This window comes from Aegilops tauschii, chromosome 3 (genome assembly GCF_002575655.3).
Source record: "Aegilops tauschii subsp. strangulata cultivar AL8/78 chromosome 3, Aet v6.0, whole genome shotgun sequence".
Taxonomy (NCBI): domain Eukaryota; kingdom Viridiplantae; phylum Streptophyta; class Magnoliopsida; order Poales; family Poaceae; genus Aegilops; species Aegilops tauschii.
The window spans coordinates 613,367,057-613,389,100 of record NC_053037.3 but is presented as its reverse complement, the minus strand read 5'-3'; the positions used below and the strand labels follow the sequence as shown (position 1 = coordinate 613,389,100).

At 44.8% G+C, this 22,044-nt stretch overlaps 2 protein-coding genes across 5 annotated transcripts; one reads left to right on the top strand and one right to left on the bottom strand.

Annotated features, from left to right (window-relative positions):
- The first annotated feature begins 4,796 nt into the window (after nucleotides 1-4,796).
- Nucleotides 4,797-7,166, top strand: LOC109748055 (small ribosomal subunit protein eS10z). Its single transcript, XM_020307111.3, has 5 exons — nucleotides 4,797-4,923; nucleotides 5,013-5,061; nucleotides 5,472-5,754; nucleotides 6,243-6,378; nucleotides 6,854-7,166. The coding sequence occupies exons 1-5, from the start codon at nucleotides 4,921-4,923 to the stop codon at nucleotides 6,929-6,931; spliced, it is 549 nt and encodes a 182-aa protein (XP_020162700.1). The 5' UTR covers nucleotides 4,797-4,920; the 3' UTR covers nucleotides 6,932-7,166.
- Nucleotides 7,167-8,572: 1,406 nt separating this feature from the next.
- LOC109748054 (uncharacterized) lies at nucleotides 8,573-19,441 on the bottom strand. Of its 4 annotated transcripts, XM_073511319.1 has the most exons (5): nucleotides 18,875-19,441; nucleotides 18,593-18,697; nucleotides 9,153-13,438; nucleotides 8,787-8,926; nucleotides 8,573-8,710 (listed from the first exon to the last, which is right to left on the bottom strand). In XM_073511319.1, the coding sequence occupies exons 1-3, from the start codon at nucleotides 19,223-19,225 to the stop codon at nucleotides 12,827-12,829; spliced, it is 1,068 nt and encodes a 355-aa protein (XP_073367420.1). In that variant the 5' UTR covers nucleotides 19,226-19,441; the 3' UTR covers nucleotides 8,573-8,710; nucleotides 8,787-8,926; nucleotides 9,153-12,826. The 4 variants fall into 4 exon arrangements, with proteins under 4 accessions (XP_073367420.1, XP_073367419.1, XP_073367418.1 ...); XM_073511318.1 differs by having other exon boundaries at nucleotides 8,573-8,926; XM_073511317.1 differs by lacking the exons at nucleotides 18,593-18,697; nucleotides 18,875-19,441 and having other exon boundaries at nucleotides 9,153-14,245.
- Nucleotides 19,442-22,044: the final 2,603 nt, after the last annotated feature.

Below are 22,044 nucleotides of genomic sequence, written 5' to 3'. Positions count from 1 at the left end.
TTAGATAAATGAACGAGGATTTGCTCCATTGTCTATATTTATAGGGTGACACCCCAACCAAAAAAACCTTGTCATTTGAATTCTGGAGCTTCCTACAACTGCCGAGATAACAAGGTGGTCAGATAATCAACATATGCTGCTGGTAGAGCTTATATAAGAGGGTAGAACTTCCAATTCGTGCATTGTGTATTTTAGTAGCACAAGTCAGCTTTTGAAACATATGTTTTGTTGAACATTCTACTTCTACCTGTATGAAGTGGTTCAGACTTAGACTTGTGAATATTTGTGATGCTATCTTCGTAGCAGTTCTCTCCGCTGCTCCTTTGTAGTGCTTGAAGTGGTAGATTCAGATACAATAAATCCTACTGCCCCTTATATAGCAAAATAGCAGAATACCGATAGAAGAAAACAAAAGGTTAATAAACCAAAAAAAATAGGAGACACTAAACAAAAGGAGCCATGTAAAAGTTTATAGTTATACCAAAAAAATGAGTGTTTTAACAGAACAATGTATAACATTCATATTGTTCTCTCATAGAAATTGAACTTAAAAGAAGTAACTATTTTGATTCAACCAAAATGTACCATCAAGCACGGCACACGACACCGCTACTAAGCCGAAGAGCCCTGAAAAGGACAAGTTCCATTCGGAGACAAGTTGAGAGAAGAAATTCCGGTGCAACAAGAAGAAAACAAAAAATGGATTCTCATCGCTCTTGTGGTCCTCACGCCTACAGCCAGCAGTGCCAAGCCGATAAATGTTGTTCAAAATATTGGTACAATATCACATCCTCTCCCTCTATGCAAGTCTTATCGAGCCCTAATTATGTGAGCTAGTTCATGGAAGAACGTTTTGCTCAATTGTACTTGTATATCTGAAGAAATCAACATGCCACTTCTGTTAATTTTTCCCATACCGTGAACTAGTTCATGGAAGGACGTTTCGCTCAATTCTACTTGTATAACTGAAGAAATCAACATGTCATTTTTTTCCCTGGAAGATGTAATCAAGCTGACCATGAAACTACAAAGTTGTTCGTTTGACTACTTTGTTAGAAACATGTGAAAGGGGTTTTACATTTTCATTCAACCGGTAGTATTCTCCCTATAGTTTTATGTAGCTATTATATGTGGTGTGATATTTTGGTTCCCTACTTTTTATCTTTTGAGTGTTCTAATTTGCGAGCCAGTGTGATACTGTACATAGAATCGGAGGTAGAGCTACGCACATACCGAGTTGGGGGCGGGGGGGGGGGGCATTGGCCCCCACCCTTGGATCAAATTGTAAAGGATTTTTTTGGGGTGAGCTTATATTCTATTTGTTTAACAATCTCTACCGATGCATACAATAGTTAGTTCATACCCAAATCCTTAATGAATCCAAATCCCAATGGAGGTGGAGGGGGGCAGTGGAGCCAGTGGGCTAGCAGACATATGGCCAGCACCAGCTTCACGTATGTTCCCTTCTCTAGGTCAGATTTTTTTACTTGTATTCTAATAATCACGTTGCTCCTAGCTCCTTTTGGATATCAAACTAACGAGGTATTCATTTGGTCAGCTTTATTCTTGCTGCTTCTGGCGTGATGTGTCTGTGGAGTCTGCTGTTGGCTTTTCTGGATGTGTACGCACTGCTTGTCAAGCCGCATCTACATCATGCTTTGCTTAGTCAGGCTCTTGCTATCGCGGAAGTGTGCATTCTAATCTTCTCAATGTTTCTTTTCTCATAGTAATGTATTTGAGTTAGTGGTGTGAGGCGGCACAAGGTTGTGGAGGAACAACTCCAACTTGTTGCTACAATGTGTAGTGTTGAAGGAACTACTTCAACATGCCGTGCTAGATATCGCTCTAGAGGCGAATATAGGCCGATACAGCAACATGAGTTCAGTCCAAAACTCATAGAGCACAAGATCTAATTTATGATCTTAGATAAGAACACCAAGTTCTATCATAGGCAGTGGGGTACAAAATCTTGTTGCAAACTAGAGGTGTGGACCTATATCTATACATAGAGCTTTGGGTAAGCCTTAACACCCTAACTTCTACTTATAGCTAGAACACTTTAGAAACCGTTACTTAAGATTTAACATTCTACTCATAGCTAGAAGACTCTAGAAAACAGTAGCTAAAGCTAAGAAGACAAAGAAATACTAGTTGATTAGACTATAAGTATCTGGAAGTAATCAGATGGATTTGATTTTTGATTTTATTTTTCTCTATCTGTTGTTGCTCATAATTCTCCCTTGGTTGTTTAAACTTGGACCATGAGTTATCTTCATAGAGCACTTATTCTAGGTGGTAGAAAGATATGTTGCTTGGGTGGTAGAAAGATATGTTGCTTGGAAGATCTATTACATACGCATTATCATTTATTTTCCTCTGAATAGAGAAGGGCACTTACCTTCGCTGCTAAGCTTTTCTTTTATACCTAAAGACAATCTCTCTTTTCGGGGATATACCATCACCTTATCACGAACTTGGAATGATTTCAGCCTCCTTTTGCAGTCAGTGAGTTGTTTATATTTTTTGATAAACAGTAGCTAAAGACAAACAAATAATAGACTACTATCTTTGTACCAAAATATAGGACATTGTTGCACTGCAAAAATGTCCTATATTTTGGTATGGAGGGAGTAGAATAGAAGTATTTATAAGTAGTCAAATGGATTTGATTATTTTATTTTTATTTTCATTCTCTCTATTGTTCCTCATCATGGTATTGTTTTTTACAGGTTATAGGAGCAGCTCTTGTCAGTTCAGCGAGCATGTGAGGTGCATTTCTTGGTTCATCATCGGTTTTGACCTATGCGAGAACGAACCTTGTGCCAGTTATGCCACGTCCAGTGCATTTGCGTACCTGTGCAGCATTACACTTATGCGCTCTTTTCTCCTAAACATTAGTTCCTGGGTCATGTGCGTGTTTGACTTTCAAGAGATGCCTGCTTAAGATATTCTGCTTAGGAAGAGAGCGAAAGTACTGGATCTATGGAGCAGTTCAAGCAGAATTATCGGTACTATGAAAAAGTGTGGGATGCTGATAATTGTATGGGGGGGCATTGGCCCCCATCCTTGGATCAAATTGTGAAGGATTTTTTCTGGGTGAGCTTAGATTCGTTTGTTTTAGCAAGCTCTATATGGCATGGAGATTTGGAGATTGAGCTCATCTTCAAATTTGGCGCGCTTTTATCTTTTATAAAAGATACGTGAGAGGTCTCGATGTTGGTCAGCTGAATTTTGTGTAGCCGAGCCATGTTGGTCCCATCTAAATTCTTAGTTCTGAATCCTAGGTGTGATCTGAAGCAAACAACTTTGGCATCACGACAGGTTTTTTTAGACCCGTGGAACAACATTCAGGTGAGTGTGGACTCCCGTGTAATTCCCAATCTTCCGTCAGACGACATGCATCTGTATTTAGTTGTTTCTTCAAAAATAAATTGAGAGAGAGAATGGTTGTTTCTTCAACTCTGTTTTCTTTCCGCCAAACGCCTGAACGTGATTACCTTGGGCCGTGGCCCACGAACGTACTCGGTTGTGCTCATCCTGTGCACGAGCGCACTCGCTTAGTTATATATATATAAATATATATATATGAATATATATATATATATATATATTATATATATATATATTTATTTATTTATAAAAAAACTTATTTATATATTGGTTACTGCAAAAACTGCATTGCACTCGCTTACACGTGTCCAAAAATGGGACCGGATGGCCCGGTGTACCAGTTTTTGTTTGTTTTCTGGCACAGTCGTGTGGACTGCATGACTTTACAATCATTTTTTTTGGGTTCGTGCACATGCTCAGTTGCTCCCATAGTTGGATTGGAGGCGGTTTTCTTTGTTTTTTTGTTTCTTTCTCGGGTTTCTTGTTTTCTTTGTTTCTTTTTATTTTTTCACTAGTTTTCCTTTTGTTTTTTCATTTCTTTTTTTCTCTTCTGCTTTCTTTGTTTGGTTTTCTGTGTTTGTTCCTTTTTTCAATATATCCCTAAATTTTTTGTTACACGTTGTACATTTTTTGTATACGTCAATAATATTTTTTCATACCCGTTTAACATTTTCCAAATACATGATTAATATTTGTTTCAAATATAGGTTATGATGTAAATTTTTTTCATACATATTGTTAATTTTTGGTAACTAAAACATTTTTTAATACTTAAAATTTCTCAAATAATTGATTAAGATTTTCTTTTTGAAATGTATGTTTTTAGGTCTATTGTTTTCATACCCATTGTACATCTTTGGTATACATCTAAAACACTTGTTTATACAAGTTTAGCATTTTTCATATACATGATTCACATTTTTTCCAGTGTATGTTTTGATGTCCACTTTTTTTCAGACACATCGTACATTTTTTCCTCACAGTTCCAAAACATATTTTAATGCATGTTCAACATTGCTTCAAACATACGATTAACATAATTCTTGAAACATATGTTTTGATGCCTATTGTATTCATACACATTGCACATCCAAAACATCTTTTATACAGGTTTAACATATTTCATATACATGGTTAACATTATCTGAAACCAGTAAGCTTGCACGTCTGAACGAACATGGAATTCAAGCGAGTGTGAAAAATTGAAAAGAGAAGAGGGGAAGCACAAGCCCATGTCATCTCAATGTTTACCAAGAGCACCTGAGTGGGCCACCGTGTGTCTTCTCGACCGGGCCTGCACAGAACCACACAGCAAAGTGGCAAAGCCTGCCCCAGGAACAACAAGCCCAGATGCAAGCCCACCACACCAGCCCATCCCATCTCACCCCCACCTCGCGGCCCAGGCGGCTCCCTACATATACCGACCCCCCAGACGGCTAGGGTTTCTCCCTCCATCCATCCCTCGCAGCAGCCGCGCTCCGCCTCCCGCTCCCCTGCACGCCGTCTCCGTCCCCGCCGCCGCCCGTCACCATGGTAAGCATCCCCCAGCCGAGTCCGCTCTCCGCGTTGGTCGCTCCGGTCGTAGAACTCCCTAATCTGACCTCCCTTGTCTCCCTCCGCAGATCATCTCCAAGAAGAACCGCCGCGAGATCTGCAAGTACCTCTTCCAGGGTGAGCCCCTCCCCCCTCCCTCGCCCATTTTTCGCACCTTGCCGGCTGTGGTTAGGATCCAGATGCCATCTCGTTAGTCTTCTTCCGTAGGGTTCGATTCAAGTCTAGGGTTTTAGCCAGGTTGCTCCGTCAGTGTTCTTGGCACCCATTGACCGCGGCGAGTTCGCTCTTACGCGCGGTTGCTGCAAGGTTCGAGCATAGACAGTTAATATATCACTGACATCCTGACCGAAGAATCTTGTTCATGCGCAAGCTGCAATCTTGAAGAATTCTACTGACTATTACAGTAGTCTGAGCATCTTAACTGAATTCCTTGCTGCGAATTTCAACTTTTGATGTGTGCAAGAATGTTACTCCTTTGGACGGACTGAACGATTTGACTGAATTTATTGTGATGCGTGTGTGTGCAGAGGGAGTCTTGTACGCCAAGAAGGACTACAACCTGGCCAAGCACCCCCAGGTCGATGCCTCGAACCTGGAGGTCATCAAGCTCATGCAGAGCTTCAAGTCCAAGGAGTACGTCAGGGAGACCTTCTCGTGGCAGCACTACTACTGGTACCTGACCAACGACGGCATTGAGTTCCTCCGCACCTTCCTCAACCTGCCGTCTGAGATTGTGCCCAACACCCTCAAGAAGTCCGCCAAGCCCCCGTCCCGTCCCTTCGGCTCTGGCCCACCGGGTGACCGCCCCAGGTGAGCTAAGTATCTTCATCATTCTGTCTGTCTGTTTTGGGCATAAGATCTTGTGAGGATGTGCCTCATTGATCATGTAGTTATACTCTGGATATTTATTAGTCTGTCCAGTCTTGGTGCCTGTTGACTTGGAATGAGTATAATTTTAGTCCTGATCCAACATTTGTTTAGCAAAGATTAAATTATTTGATGAACCTTGCCATGCCACAGTAATGCTCAATAATAATCTTGTTCCATTTCTGTTATATCGCCATGTGATTTAGTTGTGGGAACACAGGGGAATTAGGCTTGCATTCTTTATATATTCTATCATTGAACTTGCAATTCCTCCCTGGAATGCTGTGTAGTTAAAGTCATAAGTAGTTACATTTGGCAAAGTATGAAATGCAATTGTTCCATGGTATCCAGCTTTTCTGTTAATGTTACATTCATATATCAAGAACACTGATGTATTCCTATTCACTAATTGGTTTTGTTAAATTTGGCAGGGGTCCTCCTCGTTTTGAGGGTGACAGGCCCAGGTATGGTGACAGGGATGGTTACAGAGGAGGCCCACGTGGTGCTCCAGGGGATTTTGCTGGTGAGAAGGGTGGAGCTCCTGCTGAGTACCAGCCAGCTTTCAGGGTAAGGGCTGCACTTACTGTTGTTAAATTCCATATGATTGTTGTCATCGACTGAGGTCTGCTTTCATGGCATGATTATGTTTCTAGCGTCTAGCATTTGAACAAGTGTTGGTAACTAGACTCTGTTTCTCACATTGTATGTTGAACTGTTCTACTGTGATACTGTGTTTGCTTTTTTGCTTGATCATTGATAGTAGTATTCAGCTCCGGTTTCCTATGAGGCTTGATCTTAGCTTGGCAGTGCTCAGTTCTGTTTTTTGTACTACGTTAAACAGTGCTCAATTCTTGTGTTGGTACTCTCTCCGTCCCAAATTAAGCGACCAAACTTTGTACTAACTTTAGTGTAAAGTTAGTACAAAGTTGAGTCACTTATTTTGGGACAGAGGGAGTACTATGTAAAACATTCCTTCATTGGACATATATAACTCCATACTTATGGTTATCTAATTTGGTACAATGTATAATTGTTTCTCCAGGGTGCTGGTGGTGCTGCCAGGCCCTTTGGCCGTGGAGGCGGCGGCGGCACTTTTGGTTCTGGAGCTACCATGGAGTGAAGAAGCGACTCTTCAGCAAGTGGGAGCACCCAATAGGTCTTCAGATCCAATGCGCGCGTGGGGTGCTGTCCTCTCTGTTGATGTTTGAATTCTGCAAACACTGCGATGATTTTGTTTATCGAGATTGTAGCTTAAGACCATGGTTTATGGGTTCGTTTGTGTTAGAATGAGCTCTTTGATATTAAGACAGCTGTTGGTCGACTGAGAATCTAAAGATGGTCAACTTGCTATTTAATCTTGTTTCCTGTGCTGTGTTTAAGAGTTGCTTGATGTTGCTTCTGGCTTGGGAACATCTTCCATTTCCTTTTGATTTCTGGAATGTCCCAGATTAGTCTAGAGCTCTTGCTCAACGAAATGGTGAATACAAAGGGATACTATTTACAGTTCTATTTACGTTAGAAATCAATTGAGTAAATTGCATAAAATCACTACTTTGAGGGCTAGGTTTGCAGAAAACACTATGTTACATTTTTTTTTGCAGAAGTCACCATGTATGTCTATGGACGGATTTGGCTCAGTTAACGTTTTGCTAACGTCAGCGCTAGATGGGTCAAAAAGCGAAAACGCCCCAACATTCTTCATCGTGCCGCCGAAGCCCCTTGTGTCCTTGGACTTTGTCCAGCCACCTGGTCAGCCTTGCCCGCGCAGCCGCCCGAGTTCACCGGAGCTCCAACCCCTGGACCTCGCCTGTCGCGTTTTCCCTGCAGGAGCCGCGCCGCCGCTTGACCTCCTCAACTTCTGGTCGGTGAGCCCCAAGCACCTCACGCGCCCCGGATCTGACCTGAGCACCGCCACCTCACCCGGAATCGGCGAGGGATACCACGCCGCCCGCCCCGGTTTGGCCTCCTACACGAAAGAGATGCCCAGTGCCGCCGACGTTGACCGCCCCAGCCGGCGCCGCGCAGCACAAATCCAGTGGCCCTCGGTCGCGGCGGCCCTCGCGTAGCGCAGATCCAATGGCCCTCCGTCCGGCGGGATGAGTTCGTGGCTGTCAGCCGCCACGCAAGACGAGCAGGCATGGGGTGCCATACGGATCTGGAGAGGGATGTCGCGCCGCTGCCCCGGTGTGGCTCGTGCGTGGTTGCGCCGCTGCGCGAAGGAGATGCCCAGCGCCGCCAGCGTTGACCGCACCAACCAGTGGTGTGGGATGCACGTGTGTCTAATTGCTTTTTTACGTTTTGATTCAGGGTCTCTATGTAAAATCTAAGGACTGGTTTGTAAATCTAGATTAAATTTGATCTGACACAAAAATGTTAGGCCAGGTAAGCAAAAAAGGGCCCAACTGTCATAAACATGTTTAACTGATCCAAATCTGCCGATCAATATAATTTGCAAAATGTTTACGGTAGACATGGTGTTTTCTGAAAAAAAATGTAACGTAGTGTTTTCTACAAACCTAGCCCTTAAAGTGGTGATTTTACGTAATTTACTCAAATCAATGCAGTAGTAGCATGAAAATTGTATGGATTTTGACGGTTTCCAAGTGAATACCCTTTACAGTTAAGAGCTCTGCAACAACTTAACGTCGTGGAACTTGTAAATTGTAGGAATTTGGTTATTTTGACTGCTTCTTAAATTCTATTTAGATTCTATATAAGGTTTAGTTCATTTACATGGATTATTCTACTAGTAGACTCACTATTGAATTGCCTTGAATGAATTGATACTATCAATTGTGGAAAAAGGAGAGTAAAACAATAAGTCTGTGAACTGCATCATCATAAGATAAAAACAAATGATTTAAATCCCTCCAGCTCTCCAGTCTTTTTCTTCAAGTCCCTAAAAAACAGCCTGATCATTTCTATCGGCGAATCCGTAAATTGGAATTTGTTAAGTGTGCTCAAAATCCCTTTACCTGGATAGGATAAATCTAGCAAATCTCTTCATCCGTCGTTTCGAACCTGAACCCTGATGTACATGCATTTAATACACACAGGTTCTCTTCTCTCAATACTCTTGGCAATTAAGATTGTAGCAGCAAGAACCGGTTACATCCTGTCAAAATTGAAACAAGTCTGGTCAGTACATTCTAGAAACAGATCAGCGTGAAGCCCACTACAAATTCCATGGAGGAATAAGCCATGGAAAACAAGACTTTACCTAATGTTTTCCTACATTACAACTTCCTGACTGAGCTTTAGCACATCAGTCAGTCAGTCAGAGGAATACATCGCATAAACAGAAATCTGACAACTTTTAAATTTGAAACATGATTCCCTACCTGATTGATTCTGAAGCTCTCAAGGATCAAACCAGATTTGGAGCCAGAAAGTGGAGCTATATATGGCAGCATCTTGATACATACAGATACTCAGGCTAATCTGTTTCTATCGAGCCAACGGTATAAGCACCAACGCCAAAATATATCTTTCGATCTCTGCACATTGCTCGGCATTGTGCAGTTAGCTCTTCGCTGCAACCATGGATTTCCATGTCCCTGAGCGATGCCGGGATACCCCCCGCTGGTAGGGACGTGATAAGTTCACATCTGCTAACAGTTAGCCTCTGCAGCGTTGTAAGGCATTCAAGCCCTGCAGGCAGTGACCGGAGATGCTTAAACTGATCAAATTCGAGGTCTCTCAAGGAGGTGACAAGTAGCAGTGCTCTCTCATGGTCATCCGTCAAAGCGTCCACATAGTCACGCCGACAATAAATAGATCCATGAATGGTGAGTGTCTTCAGAGAGGTTAACTGACTGCAAATGGGCACACATAGGACACCAATGTCATCAATATCAAGCACTTGCAGTCTTCGCGGGAAGTAGCTGCTATGCTTGCTCTCAACTTCTGCCGATGCTAATTGCCATGACCTTGTGAAGCCTGGAGAATTTTCAACTTTCAAGTCCCCGAGAGCACCAAGGGATTTAAGACCATCCCACGACGCTGTTGTAGCGCAGCCTTTGATGCACAGTTTCTGCAGCGCCGTACAAGAATTCAGGTCTACATATGCCAAATTGGGATTGCTCTCTATGCTCAGTGTTGCGAGGCTGCCGAGCGATACTCTGAGCGAACGAAGCGCCTTGCAATCATAGATGCTAAACTGCCGCAATGCCTCACATGACTGCATACCTTCAAGCGATGATAACATGCCGCATCCTGAAATATACAGCTCTCGTAATGCAGTGCAACCATCCAAGTTGACACATGTCAAAGATGAGCAATCAATGACATGTAAATCGGTGAGGGAAGAGAGTTCTGATAATTGCAGACGGCGGTCTGTGATGCAATCCACACGGAGTGTTGCCAGAGAAGATGGAGGTATATGGGACATTCCTCCTGAAATCACAGTAGATAGGAGAGCAGGGCAATATTCAATGACAACTTTCTTAAGAGAGGTGAACTTCCCCAAGCATTGCTTGCTCCAAAATTGCATCACTGAGCTTTCTTTGGCATGCGCTCTCATTCTGAATGAGATCTCCAAGCTTTCCAGAGTCGCCAAGAAGCTGGGAGGGATATGCCAGGAGCCTTCCACTGTTTGGTTGTGTTCATCTGTAAACAGACCTATAGGTAAAGATGTCACCTCTTCACAACTAGTTAAACTGAATTTCTTGAGCAACGGAAGGCTCAGCAGGACATGCGACAGTTGTTTCATTGTGATGTTGCACCGATTAAACTCAAGTTCTTGGACTGATGGAGGCAGATAGAGCCCAGATATGCAAGAAAATAGTTTGCCGAAGTTACTCATCTTAAATTTTTTCAATGATGCCAACTTTTGAAGGCCTTCCCATGGCAGGCACATCAGACCTGGATAATCTGTTATTTCAAGCTCCTCCAAGTCCCTGAGTTTGTTGAATGGGAACAATTTTTCATCTTTGCTCTTAACTTCCGCAGTTCCTTTGATTTCCATGCGCAGCCCATCTGATTGGCCAATCGGTACAAGTCGAAATTGCTCCAAACTTGGCCTCAAGAACAAATCTATATACAATAAAGAATCCATGTGCAGAAGTTGTGAGATGCTCATGTGAACAAAGCAACCGCGAACCCAAAGCCTGTGAAGATGAGTAAACTGACAATCACTTATTAGCGTATCTTTAGAGATAGACAGCAAGGGGAATTCCTTCAATCTAATGCAGTCATCTATCTCAAGAACTCGCAGATTCACAGATAACTGCTCCTTGTCCAAAACTATGCACTGTGTTAAACGGTGCAAAGTGCGTAGTTCCAATATCTCCAAACAGCCAATCTCTATTTTGGAAACACGAACCATATTACTCAACCTCAACTCACGGAGCAGAGGCAATTGGTGGGGTGTTGGAATCGTTTTCCAGTAAGAGCAGCTATCCAGATGAAGTGACCGCAATGAGGTGAGGTGAATATTGTTGCTGAGCCATGAAGGTACAGGATGACGGTATGCTATGATTCCCAGATCTATAAGTCCGGCATGTGGTTTCAGATCCTCGAGGATATCAACATTACTTTCAGTATGAACTCTATCCTCAGACACAGTGTTCCACGATAAATGCAAACCAGTGAGGTGGACCTTCTCAGAGATTCTTGCGTTGATGGCCTCGTCTTTGCTTCCTACATCACCAAGATTGCAAATCCTAATTGATCCTCTGAGCTGATTCAATCTTCTGAACTGCATTATGCTGAACTCACTTGCCTTTCGGACATCAAATGCCTTGAGCTCTTGAAGGGAAACCATCTCCCCAACACCCGCTATTTTTGCATGCAACTCATCCCTGGCAATAAAATGGCGTAACTTAACAAACTTGTTCATGTCTCTTGGTAAAACTGTGCTATTTCCCCAGTTTTTCTTTATATCAAGTACTTCCAAATGATAAAGCACACATATAGCCTCTGGCAGTTCCAACCTGGGGCCCTTATAAAAGCAGCCCAACTCCAGATAGCGAAGATTAATAAATGAGGAAATGTTTCCGATCATTAAATCCAGATCAGAGAGCACCATGTCTAATTTCAACACACGGACTGACTTCACCTCAGTGAATTCTTGGCGGAATGAGTGTGCAAATTCAAAGTCATGTGGACCAAACAGCAACAATGTGCTCAAGTTACTACTAGTTTGTTGCAGCTCACCAAATGATTTAAAAAATCCACGGAGGAAAGTCTCATTAGGATGCACGGTGCCATCTATTTCTGTCTTATACACCCACTCAGCAATTATACTGACATGACGAACAAGCTGTGGTGCCTTTCTAGACTCAGTGTCCCCTATGGTGAAGGTTTCATGAGATGAAACCTTCTGTGCCAAATCATGAATGAGATCATGCATGATATGTGTGGTCATAAGTTCAAATTCCTTTTGAAGAAATCCCCATTCAACTAGGTCACTGAAAAATTCAATTCCAATGTCCTCCGTTCGTTTATGCATGTTGTCAGTGGAACATATCAAACCTTGGGCTATCCACATATTGACCAAACATTCTTTCTCATACTTATAATACTTTGGGAAAACAGCACAGTATGAGAAGCACCGCTGGAGGTGCACCGGTAAATATTTGTAGCTGATCATCAGGGCCGGCATGATATCGTAGTCATCTGCTTGTTGTTTCCATTCACTATCTTTCAGAATTCTCCTCCAGAAATCAACAGTATGATTCTTTCTCAATAATTTGGCAACACTTTTTGCTGCTAAAGGATTACCTTTTAACTGGACAAGTATGTCCTTTCCAATTTTCTTCAGCCTTGGTTCAACTTTGTAGTTCTCATCTCCAAAGGCACATTCTTTAAAAAAATCCCAGAAGTCGTCTTCATTTATACCATTCAGACTAATCTGATCTGTAGCTTTAATCAATTTTGCAACAGATGGCTTTCGAGTTGTCACGAGAATTTTATTCCCCGGAACATCACTGGAAAGCAGTGGAGTTAGCAGCTCATCCCATTTTTGCTGTTGCCTATCTTCCCACATGTCATCCAACACAAGTAGCACCCTTTTTTATTTCAGTGCAGATTCAAGGGTGCCCTGCAGCTCCTTCAAACCCTTGATGTTTTCATGCCTGTCGTCCCCAGTCAAGGACTCGAGCATTCTGTGCATAATCTTAGCTTGGTCAAAATAGCCAGAAACATAGACCCATAACCGCGCGTCAAAATGATTTGACACAGCAGAGTCATTGAAAACCACATTAGCCAGGGTAGTCTTCCCAATTCCTCCGTAACCGATTATGGCAAGGACGGAGAGGTTTTTCTCAGCAGCAGATTCCTTGCTTGTTAACTTGCTTATTACAAGGTCCCGATCTTGGTCCCTACCATAAACTTTGGGTTTGGTGGGACAAGATGACGTCTCCCGAGGATCAGTCGCCCCTGTGCTCTGCGCAATAACATAACGGTCATCCAGATGTTCTAACACAAGGGCCTCTTGCAGATTGCTGGTCATCCTGATGCAGGCCTTAACGTGTTCATCTATCTCACGTGATACGCCAAGATGCCATTCCGGGCGAGTGTTGCTGCTGGTGGACGGGACTATTGGGTTGGAAACATTGGCATAGGGCACAATTTGAAGAGCAGCCAGTGCTGAAGATGAATGTTCTTCTGTGGTGTCTTTGGCAACCTGAGCAGATACAATAACAACCAGTAAGCACATGTCTGTCTTGGAATGTTGCAAATCACACTTAATAAAAAAACATCCCCCCTATAATTCGTAGGTATGGCATGTACTTGTACCAAAATTGTGCAACTTTTATTGGTTTGAAAATAGCAGGGCGGATGATGCGCCGCTTCCAGCGGATTAGGACTAGGCCTTGCTGGCAGGCTCCTTTTCTTTTTCTTTGATGTGTAATCGACTCTGCCATTGTTAATTTAAGGCCGGCCAAAATGCCTGTTTTCTAAAAAAAAACAGACACACACACACAGACAGCAAGAACTATCCAGGGCATGAACTCGTGACGCCATTGTAAATCACGAGGACGACGACGACACAGAATGAAGTAGAACGAGCAGCGCAGAGACGACACCAGCCACCAGAGCGTCGAGCCAACACCACTTGCACGAGCAGAGCACTAGCAAGGACATGGCCGCACGCACAAAGAGACACCGCCGCACCAGAGAGGAGGACAACGGCCGACGGTACTGAGGCGGCCGAGGAAGGTCGGAGGCGCACCTAGATCTGCTGGAGCCGAAGAAGGAGAAGGCCCAGAACCACTGCCGATGCCGCTCCGGCCACCCAAGGGAGGAAGAGGCAACAAGGGGCAGAAGCGCCACATCCGGCGGCCGCTGGATCTGGTCGACGCTGGGAGGGAGGTTGGAGGCGTGCCTCAGATCTCCAGCCAACGAGAGGATGCCCCTACACCGCCGCCGACGCTCGCGCCGCCACTCGCCGAAAATCCTACTGTAAAACTGAAGGAGCCGTTTTTCCCGCCGCCGCCGACCTGGCCACCATCTTCCCGGAACCGTTATTTATAGCCGCTTAGTTTTAGCCCCAGGCTTTGAGAAATCCTGGATTCGCCTCTGAGAGTGGGCAGGCGCCCCCTGCGGTGGCTGCATGGCCGGAGGCGCCTGCACGACCTCCTCCCATGGCGGGGACGGCGACCATGCCTCGGCAACCATCCATGAGGGCGGCACCGAGATGAACTTTAGCGTGCACGACATCGTGTCCGTCCAGGACCACGTCTGCATCTCGGCACACGCTGTCCGGCTCCTCCGGCAAGGAGGAGATCGTCATCTCCTCTGGCCATAGGACTAGATGCCGCAGCAACAACTGTCGTAGCATAGGCCCCGCCTCCTCTCGGAGGCCGCTGTGACGGACGAAGAATTCATCCGTTAGATCGAGTTATTGACGAAGCGTTCACTTCGTTACATGGGCACGTCACCACCATCGCCAGCTCGCGTCAAGGAGGAGCCACCATCCTCGGCGTCCCAGCTCCGGTTGGTCAAGGACGAGCCGACATCGTCCGAGCGCAACCATGGCGTCTAGATCGGACGCCAAGTCAAGGAAGAGTCGGCATTGCCCCCGCACTACCGCAGCGTCCAGATCGGACATCGTGTCAAGGACGAGCCAACGTCGCCAACACACACCCCCCCCCCCCCCCGCCCCCCGCATAGTCGATACGCCCGCAATGACGGGCTTGCCTAGCTTCCGCGACCACCGCCGCACCGTCAAGGTGGAGCTGCCGCCCGTGATCGCGAAGGTGCAGGGCTGCATTCTCCACTACCTCCTAGGAGGCAGTGTCGGCGGGCCCTTGGGCCCCGAGGTCGTCGTCTCTGACGAGGAGCGCGCGACGAGGCAGCAGGCGCGGTGCGACAGCCGCTCTGCGTTCGCCAAAAGAGACACCATGCCGGATTGGGCCCTCAAAGACCCCCTACTTGGCCGTCGCGTGGGCACTCGATTGCTCCGTCACCACTGTGGAGGCAACCGCCAGGCATCGCCGCTACCTTGACGGCGAGCTTGCCAAGATCAGCGAGGTGCAGTCGCTTAGCGGCTGCTCCGGCAACTCCGGTCGTGACAAGGCCGCCGCCAAGGCTCCAAAGGCTACATCAGCAGTGGCCGCACTGACCCTCCGCATTGCACTGAAGGAGGCGGGGTGGCTCCTTACCGAGCGACGGGCACCACCAGATAAGGCTCCCACGGCCCTCAGCGCCTTTCCGCCGCTTGAGGGACCACGTACGGGGACGATGATGATGACGATGACAACGGCAGGGACGACGATGGCGGTGCGGCATGGCAGGACGGCGACGCGTACGAGGTGGTCATCCGTTATAGGGTTTAGATTTCTTCTTCTTCTAGTTCTTAGTTAAACGGTCGAAATATCGACTTTTTTAATGTAAATTATGACCGAAGTTGAATGAAATCCGTCGTGTTTGCATGAATTTCATCTGGTTAGTTGAAACAAGGGTTGAAATGTATGCGAACAATGTTAGATGGACGGCTTCTGCATCCGTATTTGCGGACTAGTTTCCCCACCGCGGAGGGATACTAGAGCAAATTTACGAGTCAGCATTGAAGATGCCCTAAGAAAAGTAAGCCAACGAAAGAGCATATTGCATGCTACTTTTACAACCTTTTCACCTCTAGAGCTGGACAAAATAATGAAGGCATCCTACAAGCTATCATTCCAAGAGGAGAAAATGTTGCGTGGCCAATAGACCGAGGAACAAGTGAAGACGCTTTGGTTTGTATTGAAGAGCTCAAAGCGCCTGGTCCTGATGGGGTGCCGGCGGAAATTCGCAGGGGCATGTAGGTGCCCGGGCACACGCACCTGCCAAGCCTTGTTGGGCTGCTCGATTGCCTCGTGATTGTGAAGTAGTTGAATCTTGTACGAGAGCACAATACGCTTTAGTTTCAGTCGTTAAAACTTATGATTTCTTGCTCGTTCTTATCAAGTTTAGGCAATTAACATCCATGATATGGAGCGCCGCGGCGGCTGTGAGCAAACATAGAGTTGCTATAATGCGGTCTCCATGTCTAGGGACCCACTCGTCAGTGTAACATTATTTTTTCCTCCAATCTGCAATACATATTTATTTAAAAACCAACAACATTCAGTTAAATCCCGAGCACGACGACGAGGGCTTAGATGACCATGAGCAGGGCGGCGAGGGATAGGAAGATTTCGACCGGGTACCTATTCCGACAGTGGTTTGGCTTCAGGTACCGATCCGGCGGCGATTTCAGCTTCGGGTGCCGATTACGGCAACGGCGACTCTATTCGACGGCGATGCTCGAAATCATAATAAGCATTATAATAGACATCCACGCGGATGTCCCACCTAATGCTTATCATAGTTTCATACAACATCATCGATATTCGCGCGGCGAGGGTGACTCAATTTTGATGGCGGCGATTTGATTCTGACGACGATGATTAAATATGTGAGAAGCATGAAATCTCTATGGATTCCATGCTTCTCACGTATTCAAAAATCGACATCGAATTCACTCCAAGAACATCACCCAGTTCGGCGGCGGTGATTGTGCAGGCTGAGGGCAACTAGAAGGAAAGTAGAGGGTGTGGGTTGCTAGATGGGAAGCATGTCTTTTTCTAGTTATGAGCAGGGGGTGGGGGTGTGTGTGTGTGGGGGGGGGGGGGGGGGTAATAGGCCTTCCCGTGCGAGCCATTGGTGGATGGAGCATGCTTCAAACCAATGCCCCCAGCCTTCAAATATGGAGTCTTGCGGCTGGATATGGACGGCCCTCCATAAACTATGGCGACCGAGGCCCGTATGGTGACTCTGCTAGAGTGTGTTTTTGTCCCAAAATCGCCATATTGAATGGTTATTATGGTAATTGGGGCCATATGGCGAGTCTACTAGTTGCTCTTAGGGATCATCCGATCATGTTTGTAACATTGTGACCTAATTGTACCGAGATGGGAAGGAGAGGAACACTAGGAAAATAAGCTACAGAGGATCAGGGTATTGATTACACGTCATAGAAAAGCGAGCTTAGAAGTGGGATTAACTTCAACGGTAACATCGAGTCCAACTCAACAAATTTGCTTACGTGGCAATGAGTTAATGAGGAGAGAGGTAGTTTGAGTAACTTAGCTAGTTACCGTAACATTACATGTCCCAATGCAATATGAGTCTATAACCTAATAAACGAAGTTTTGCATGGCACCACACTTAGACTAGCCACAATGGGTAGTAAGATAGACTAGTAACATGGTGCATGTTACTAGTCTATGTTACTACCTCTATAGTGGGGAGTAACATATGTGTGGTAACATGTAACACTTTATTTATTAGGCTATAGACACATCTTGCCTTGATATGTATGATGTTACTCATACTACTAGTAACTAGTTATGTTACCACTCCCCTCTCTTTCTTCATTTATTGCTTGCCACATCATCTACTTTATCTAGATATGTGTGATGTTACTACCTATGTTACTCCCACTATGGGTAGTCTTATGTTACTACCCACTATGAAAGTAGTAATATAGTCTAGGGATATGTGTATGTTACTAGTGTATGTTACTCTCCATTGTAGCTAGTCTAACATACAACTTCCCCTCTCACCTCCTTTAATTAAATACAATGGCCTATGATTACATGGCAGCTGAGCTGACCCCACGATTTATGACCTAGATGATGCTGACCTCCCCATAATTCAGCCCGAATTACTGTCCAAATTTTCCTTGGGGCTCCTTTGATTCAAAGGATTTTTATAGTGATTTTGGAGGATTAGAGTCCTTAGAATTTTTTTCTAGTTGGTTGTTTAATTCATAAGATTGAGTTCCATAGTGTTTTTTTCCTAAGGAATTTTTTAACTACTTCCTATAGGATTTCTAGTATCCACTCAAACCTTTTTGAAATACTCCTTTTGTTTTTCTATGATGCAATCAAATAACCCAAAATCATGTAGGATTAAAATGAGCATGACATTCCAATCCTATCTTTTTTCTATCCCACGGTTTAAAATCCTGCGAAGCAAAGAGGCCCTTAACTTGGATCTTGCATGAACCTCATGGGAGAAAATTTACTCCAAAAGTTGTTGTACTTTTTTTAGGGGAAAAGCTGTTGTACTTGCAATATGGGGAGATGAGCATGATACGGGCATCCGCAAAAAAAAAGAGAGAGAGACCATGATACGGGCATCCGCAAAAAAAAAGAGAGACCATGATACATGCAAAGCATGCTTTGGATTTTTTTATTATATTATTAGTATTATGTTAATGAAGGAACTAAAATACCCAGTGGAGATAATAGGCTGGGGCAGGTTTGCCGACAAAGCAGCGATGGACAGGACACAAGGACACTCTCACCTGTTGCATGTCGTGGACAACTGCGGTCCCCGATTCCCCACCTTCCTCAGCCAAGAGATCTTGAGGCTCTTCTCCCCCATGCCATCCATCCACCCGACGACCTTCCTGCCGGGTGCAGACCACAGGAAACAAATCAAGATCGATCGGGCAAAATCAACAGCTGGATCTACACCGATCGATTGAAAAATCTATACTCCTGTATGCATGGTTTTTCCATCACGTGAATCTCTTGCTTCATCAGTTACCTATAAACAGTGATAGTAGATTGAAGAAGGCACTCACCGCGCCGTCGTGGTGGTGTTCCTGGATGCGGTAGTAGTCCAGCCCGCTCCAGAGGTCCTCGCCGTGCGAAGCCATATGACGGGCTTCCTTGAGAGATCGCGCCAGCTGCGCGTTATGGATCTCCTTCCCCTCCGCCTCGGTGAGCACCGAATTGAGGTGTCGCCGGACATGGTTAAGCTTGGCCGCCTCGCGCCCAATACCCCACCCAGTCGCCCACTGCTGCAGATCGCCTTCGGCGCTCGAACTCGTAACGTCAACCATCTCATCGTTCATGGTGCAGCTAGCGTGGGCAGGAAAAGAGGAGACGGAAGCTAAGGGAAGTGCTACAATATTGTAACTCGTGGGTTTCATATGGCTCTATTAGTTGTACTCCCTCTGTAAAGTAGTGATTCAAACCTAAACCTTCTTATATTTGTTTAGAGAGGGAGTATATGGTTGTGGCTAAGGCCCTGTTCGGCAGCTCTCCAGCTCTGTATAATACGGGAACGGATGGAGCGCCAGTTTTACAACTCTAGGAAAATGCGCCACGGGCTGCTCCGCTCCGCTCCGGCCGCTCCAGGAGCAGAGGGATGCCGAACACGTTCCTTTCTCATTTATATGTTATTTTCTTAAACCTTTTTTTCCTTGATTTACATTTTCTAACACCTGAATACTTTTTGTCAACTTTTCAATCGAGGTTAAAATGCCAGGTAAAAGTAGTTTTGCATGGTTGCCAGACACGTAACTACATTTACGGGCGGACGGTGGAGGAGCAGTTGCGCACAGCCGGAAGAAGTGCAACTGGGGTTGCACACCATTGTGGTTTTTTCCTTTTTTGTGTGTGAGAAAAACCAATGTGTGGATGTGCAACCATGGTTGACACATCTGGTGGATACGTAGGATATGTTTGATAGGCTCTAGCCCAATCAGACCCGTGCAGTGCAAAAATCCTTCTTTTGATTGCTTGGCCTGCATCTAGTTATTGGTCTGCATGAAGTTTAAAGCATTGCTCAGCCAATCCCGATAGAAACATTCAAATCAATTATTTCTAACCAGTCAGACTCGAGCGATGCAACAGAGGCATCTAGTGGCTCTCGCGATGCAACCTGATGTAGACCTGCGTAGGAACAAAAGTAGGTTTAGAGGGGATGATTAGACTACTTGATCAAATAAAAAAAATTAACTTTTTTTTTCAATTTTAGTTGTGGGCAGAATTTAGCAATTAGCACAAGTCAAGCAATCAAGCTACACATGCAATTTTAAGAGTTTAGCAGCGGAAAATAAAACATTGCATATGAAGGTAAAGCAAAGGGTTTGGAGAGTGCAAACGCAATGATGACACACTTTTTTGGCGTGGTTTCGATAGGTGGTGCTATCGTACATCCACGTTGATGGAGACTTCAACCCACGAAGGGTAACAGTTGCGCGAGTCCACGGAGGGCTCTACCAAAGAAGGGTCCACGAAAAAACAACCTTGTCTATCCCACCATGGCCATCGCCACGAAGGACTTGCCTCACTCGGGTATGTCTTCACGAAGTAGGCGATCTCCTTGCCCTTACAAACTTCTTGGTTCAACTCCACAATCTTGTCGGAGTCTCCCAAGCGACACCTAACCAACACTACACTAGTAGAAAAAGGGCCTATTGTCCCAGTTCGTAAGGCTCATTTGTCCCGGTTTTTGAACCGAGACTAAAGAGTCGTTACTAAAGCCCTAGGCCTTTAGTTCCGGTTCTTACAGGAACCGGGACAGATGGGCCTCCATGTGGCCGGTGCGGCGAGCCCAGGCAGGGGGGCCTTTGGTCCCGGTTGGTGGCACCAACCGGGACCAATAGGCATCCACGCGTCAGCTGCTAGCAGCAGCTGAGGTTTTTTTTTCTGAAAGGGGTGGTTTAGGGGGTAATTTAGGGTGTGTTAGCTAGCTAATAGAGAGAAGTGTCCTCTCTTATCTCCGTGCTTGGTCGACGCTACGTACTATACATATAGAGAGGACTCGACATGCTAGCTAGTAAGCAAATGAAGTAAACCATTAAGTACAGAAGATCGTCATGAACATATGCATACAGAGATAAGTGATATACCTCTCCTTCTCCGAGAGATTGGTCGAACAACAAGTTTTCGTATATCTATCCGATGCTACTAGTGGCTACATATATACAATATAAGATCTATTACAATCCCCTAATTAACCTCTGAACTCATATTCCACATAGTATTCTCCGGCTTTATCGATGACATGGTCAAGAAAGAACCCCGCCAATTCCTCTTGAATTGCTTTCATGCGATCTTGTGGTAGGAGTTCATCCCGCATCTGCCACATCTAATTTCAAGAAGGGGGTCAATATACATATATATGAATGAAACTCAACACAAATGATGGTAATAAAAGAAAATTGTGAATATTATTGCTTACGCACTTCATATTGTTTTTAGAGTAGCCCCGCTCACAGGTCGTGTGGCGGATGGACTCGCAAACGTAGTATCCACAGTAATTAGTCCCGGGTTCCTGCCACAACCACTTTACAAGAAACAGAAGTCAATCAAACTGATAAGCAAGCATGCTAAATGGTATTGATGAAATTAGCACTAGAATCACTGGAGATGCACGGAACTAGCTAATAGTACTTAATTTCGGGTGGATAAATCGCAGCTCCCCCGGCAGTCCCGGAGTTTGTGCGGTGAACTTTTTCCAAATCCTGCCAGACAAAGAAAACAATTACTTGATATCAGGAAATGAACAAAGTTGCCGATATGCATGGTGCGATAATGATCGATTGAACTTACTTTTGGAGCATGTTAGTCATGTCCGCATATTCCTCGGGGTTTTTTCGTGTCGAGTCTAAGACAGTTACTAGTCCCCGCTCAAGCTTAATCTCTAGGAGAATATAGTGGAAGCTGCGCACGCATATGCATAACTCATCAATTACATTACTATACTTAACCTCGAGTAATAAGGGAAACCGAATATGCACAAGACAGTAACACTCACTTGAAGTTGTAAGGAAAGAGTATTATAGCTTTGTTTTGATCTTTTACCAACGATCGTAGCAAGTTGGCCTCGGTTTCTTTGGCATTATATTTAACCATAAATTCATCTATGAGATTTGTGTTGATGAACCCAATATCACCGACTTGTCTTTTCTTGCATTCGACGATCTTCAATCTGCATAATATAGTGAGGATAATTATATAT

Excerpts from the sequence above, each read along its gene's own strand:
- LOC109748055 (XM_020307111.3), top strand. Across the intron at positions 5,062-5,471 it reads CTGCAAGTACCTCTTCCAGG|AGGGAGTCTTGTACGCCAAG; the intron begins GTGAGCCCCTCC and ends GTGTGTGTGCAG. Across the intron at positions 5,755-6,242 it reads CCACCGGGTGACCGCCCCAG|GGGTCCTCCTCGTTTTGAGG; the intron begins GTGAGCTAAGTA and ends TAAATTTGGCAG.
- LOC109748054 (XM_073511317.1), bottom strand. The coding sequence starts at position 12,799 with ATGTGGGAAGATAGGCAACAGCAAAAATGGGATGAGCTGCTAACTCCA.